This window comes from Calidris pugnax, unplaced genomic scaffold (genome assembly GCF_001431845.1).
Source record: "Calidris pugnax isolate Ruff unplaced genomic scaffold, ASM143184v1 scaffold337, whole genome shotgun sequence".
Taxonomy (NCBI): Eukaryota; Metazoa; Chordata; class Aves; order Charadriiformes; family Scolopacidae; genus Calidris; species Calidris pugnax.
Window position 1 is genome coordinate 396,267 of NW_015091098.1, and position 3,894 is coordinate 400,160.

The 3,894-nt window shown below is 50.3% G+C and overlaps 1 protein-coding gene across 1 annotated transcript; it reads left to right on the top strand.

The window, feature by feature from the left end:
- Positions 1–313: 313 nt before the first annotated feature.
- On the top strand, positions 314–3,882 carry LOC106897334 (mediator of RNA polymerase II transcription subunit 1-like). Its single transcript, XM_014957917.1, has 6 exons — positions 314–487; positions 1,928–2,034; positions 2,847–2,925; positions 3,411–3,465; positions 3,601–3,758; positions 3,842–3,882. Exons 1-6 carry the CDS (start codon positions 460–462, stop codon positions 3,880–3,882), a joined length of 468 nt encoding a protein of 155 aa, XP_014813403.1. The 5' UTR covers positions 314–459.
- The last annotated feature ends 12 nt before the right edge of the window (positions 3,883–3,894 follow it).

A 3,894-nucleotide genomic window follows, 5' to 3' on the forward strand; every position in this document is an offset into this window, starting at 1 on the left:
GGTTCGGCCCGGCCCGGCCCGGCCCGCCGCTCTCCCCGCCGCTCTCTCCCCGCTCACTTCCCAAAGCGAAACGGCTCCGCGTCCAAGGGGGGCACCCGCCAACTCTCGCGAGAACCCGCAGCCACCTCTCGCGAGAAGAGGAGAGGAGGAGCAGCAGCGGTAGCCGCCGGCTGATCCCGCGAGACTTGGCAGAGGAAATGAGACGGGGTGTGGGGAGGGTGAAGGGAGGGGGCGCTCTCCTCTTCTCGCGAGAACTGTCCCCGAGTGGAACTTCATTGGGCGCCGCACGCCCCGCCCACCCTCCCCGCGCGCGCGCGGGGGAGGAATGGCGGCCGCCGCCGCCGTGTGAGGCCGGCGCCGAGCGGCCCGGCCGCTGCTCCTTTCCCCCTCCGCTCCCGGCCCGACGCGAGGCCGCGGCCCGAAACGGGTCGCCCGCCTCGTCCCCCCCCGCCCCGCAACATGAAGGCGGCGCCGGGCGGTGCCGAGGGTGAGTGCCGCCGGAGGGGCGCGGCCGGTGCTGTGAGGAGATTTTGGGGTGGAGGGCGGGGGGGCGATGTGTGTGAAGCACAGTGTCGGGCTGAGGGATTTTTCCCGCTGGAAGGGCGAGAATCCCGCACGGGCCTCTGGGTCTCGGTGCTGGCTGCGGGGCGGTTCCGTTTTTAAAGGAAATAAAGGCGAATATCCTCGTTGGGGCGCTCCCCTGGCTGAGATCTGAGAGAACTCTCCCTCTCCCGGGGGCTTCATGGGGTCTTGGCGATGTTCATAAACACCTGGAGGGAGGGTGTGGGGCAGAGGGAGCCCGGCTCCTCTCAGGGGGAGGCAGAGGCCATGGGCACAAGCGAGAAGGCAGGAGCCTCCACCGGAGCCCCAGGAAACACTTTGTCACTGTGTCCAGAGAGGTGATGGCATCTCCATCCTTGGAGAGCTTTAAATGCCAGGACATGGCTCTGGACACCCTGTTGTAGGTGGCCCTTCTTAGGCAGGGGCTTGGACCAGGAGAGCCCTGCCAGCCTCAGCCCTTCTGTGATTCTGCCGTAGCTGAGAGGTATGAAGTGTCTGAAAACACGTAGCAAAGATCTATTTATTCCTTGTGCTTGGATTTGATGGGGTCAGCATTAGGTCTTTAAGCAGTAGATGCATCAACGATGAAAACAAACCCTTGAAATTTCGCAGACGAGGTGCTTCCAGGGCTGTGTGCTGCGGCGGTTAAGATCTCATAGACATGTGTTTGCCCAGGACCTTCTGCCAGAGACAGGGTTTGTTTTGGCAGTGATGTCTGCTGGGGTTTTTTGACAGATGCAAGGCTAGGAAAAGCTGTCTCTTAGCAAAAATAAAAAAAAAACACACCAAAATTATAATACTCTTGAAACCTCCATTCTTTTTGCGCCTCTGTCCGACCAGAGAGTAGGGGAAAAATGAACCATGAATGAATCATCTGTGAAGATCTTTATTAGACAAGAAGTTGCAGAGTTGGAAGAGAGAGCAGGGGAATCCAGGAAACAAAGCTTTACCTCATTTCTTTAACACAATGTTTTCTATACTCTCTGTTTCCTGTCCAAGGGAAACTCCATCTTTTGACCGTAGAGTTGCATCTTCAAACAGTGCCCCGATATGTTCCTGCTGTGCCAGAACTTAACCTGATGGGGCCACATCATTTGGAGTCTGGGCAGAATAGGAGCTGGGCTTTTCCCAACAGGCCCGTAGGCATTTTATGGTCCTTTACATTTTGATAACTTGTGGCACATCCTTAGCATTTGCTTAACCTTAAGGTTTAGGTTGTAGCAATAAATCAGCAGTAAGTAACTTTTTTGAAATCGTGGTTAGCTTAAAGGTAGCAAGTATTTTTGTTACAACTGCCAAACTTTTTTATTTATAAAACTTGAGATGTTGTCTCGTTCCCTTTTCTGAATCTTCCCCTGTCTTACAGAAACGGAGAAGCTGAATAAGATGAGTACCCTCTTAGAAAGACTTCATGCAAAGTACAACCAAAACAGGCCTTGGACAGAAACCATGAAGCTGGTCCGTCAAGTCATGGTGAGAATTGTTGGGGTCTCAGCGGGAGGGATTCTCAAGTTTCTTTAGTGATGATTTTGTTGTCGGTTTGTTAGATCTCTTCAAAGTCCTTTGTGTTTTGTTCAAGCCTGCACTGGTGTGGTTCAGGTAGTTCCTCATCCACAGTGTGTGGTTCAGGGAGTGATGTCCATACCCTTTCTGCGTGGCATGTCTTTCCCTTCATTAATTACAGCCTCCCCCTCTACAGCCTAATTGCCAGGGGGCAGCTGTCAGTTCAGTACCAGGAAAAGGGTCAAACTTGTGCTTTCAGCCGGTGCTGAGAAGCCCAAACCATTCTGTCACTTTGCTGTTTCAGGATGTTGTGTTTTGTAACACAATTTGCTCCCCATTTAGTGATATTCAAATCTCGGTGTTGGCTGAGTTTGAAATATTGGTCTCTGGGTAGAGGGAGGGAGGAGCAGGGGACAAGAGGGAACTGCCTCAAAACTGCCTCCTCCATATATTGTGGTGTTAAAAATTAGCCTGTCTTGTTATTTCTTTGTGGTCTCTCGTATAATTCTTAGTTTATAGCTATTAAAAATGCTACAGTGTGTTCTTCCAGATGAACAAGGTGCTTAAAAGAAAATAAATCAATTCCAGGCCTGCCTTTGTTAACAGTTTCCCACATGGATACTGTTCTCCTGCAGGAGTCAAAATGAGGATGTAATTTTGGGATGAAATCTAATGTGCTTTTAATTACCTAAATAAACCTCCCTTGACTGAGCAAAAGTTGTGATGATTCCCCTCTTACTGAGCGATACACAAAAAGGGCGTTTTTCTTCTTTCTGACTAAGGAAAAGCGAATTGTGATGAACTCTGGGGGGCACCAACATCTGGTGAGCTGTTTGGAGACTTTGCAGAAGGCATTAAAAGGTTGGTACGTCCCTGCGCATGCACTTCGCGAACCGCTTTCAACAGTGATGTGCTACGGAGAGACTCCAAAGAGCTAAAACCCAGCGAGGTTGTTGGTAGCTCATTTCACTGTGTTCCCAGTGCATGTGTGCTCACCTTTGCAGAAGTGCCCTTCTCTGGCATTGCCTGTGTGAATTTTGTTGTTAAATTTTTCGGTGTTGTTGAGTGAATTCGCTCAGCCATTGCCTGTGTGAATTTTGGTGTTAAATGCCCACACCTGACTTCAGCTTGCGGAGGAAAATCCCTTCTCTCTTTGCAGTTCTGAGCACCTTTTGGTTTTCCCTCTGCAAGTTGTTCTGCCCGTGTTTTGAGATGATGTATCTTGGTGTGAAGGTGGGAGCAGATGTGGGAGGGAATAACTGCTTGAGGTGGCTTTTAATGCTTTTATTCCTGGGGAGATGTTGAAATGCTTCCCTAAAGCTGTGCTTTTTGCTCTCTCTTTCTAGTCTCGTCTCTGCCTGCCATGACAGACCGCTTGGAGTCCATAGCCAGACAGAATGGGTAGGTCTCCTCCTTTATTTCATGACAAAGGCTTTTCCCGTTTATCCGTACGCATCGTAACCTCCCTGCTGGGTCAGTTGGGGTTTTTTTTGTGTGTGCATCTCATAGCAATTTTTGTTTTGTTTTGTATGTAAGCCTTGGATCTCACCTTAGTGCGAATGGCACTGAATGTTACATCACTTCAGACATGTTCTATGTGGAAGTCCAGTTAGATCCTACAGGGCTGCTGTGTGATGTCAAGGTGGCTCACCATGGAGAGAACCCCGTGGTACGTATCGCTGACCAAGCTGAGGGTAATGACTTGGTGCTTTTGGAACTGCCATTTTTGGCTCTCTGTTTGAGTAGAGGAAATGGATTGTATTTTATGTCCTGCTAGATCTAGAAATACCTTTGCTGCTTGTTCCCAAAGTGAAATAGCCTCCATGGAGT

Coding starts and splice junctions, on each gene's coding strand:
- LOC106897334 (XM_014957917.1), top strand. CDS start 460: ATGAAGGCGGCGCCGGGCGGTGCCGAGG. Junction 3,466..3,600: donor TCCATAGCCAGACAGAATGG/GTAGGTCTCCTC, acceptor TTTGTATGTAAG/CCTTGGATCTCACCTTAGTG. Junction 3,759..3,841: donor TATCGCTGACCAAGCTGAGG/GTAATGACTTGG, acceptor ATGTCCTGCTAG/ATCTAGAAATACCTTTGCTG.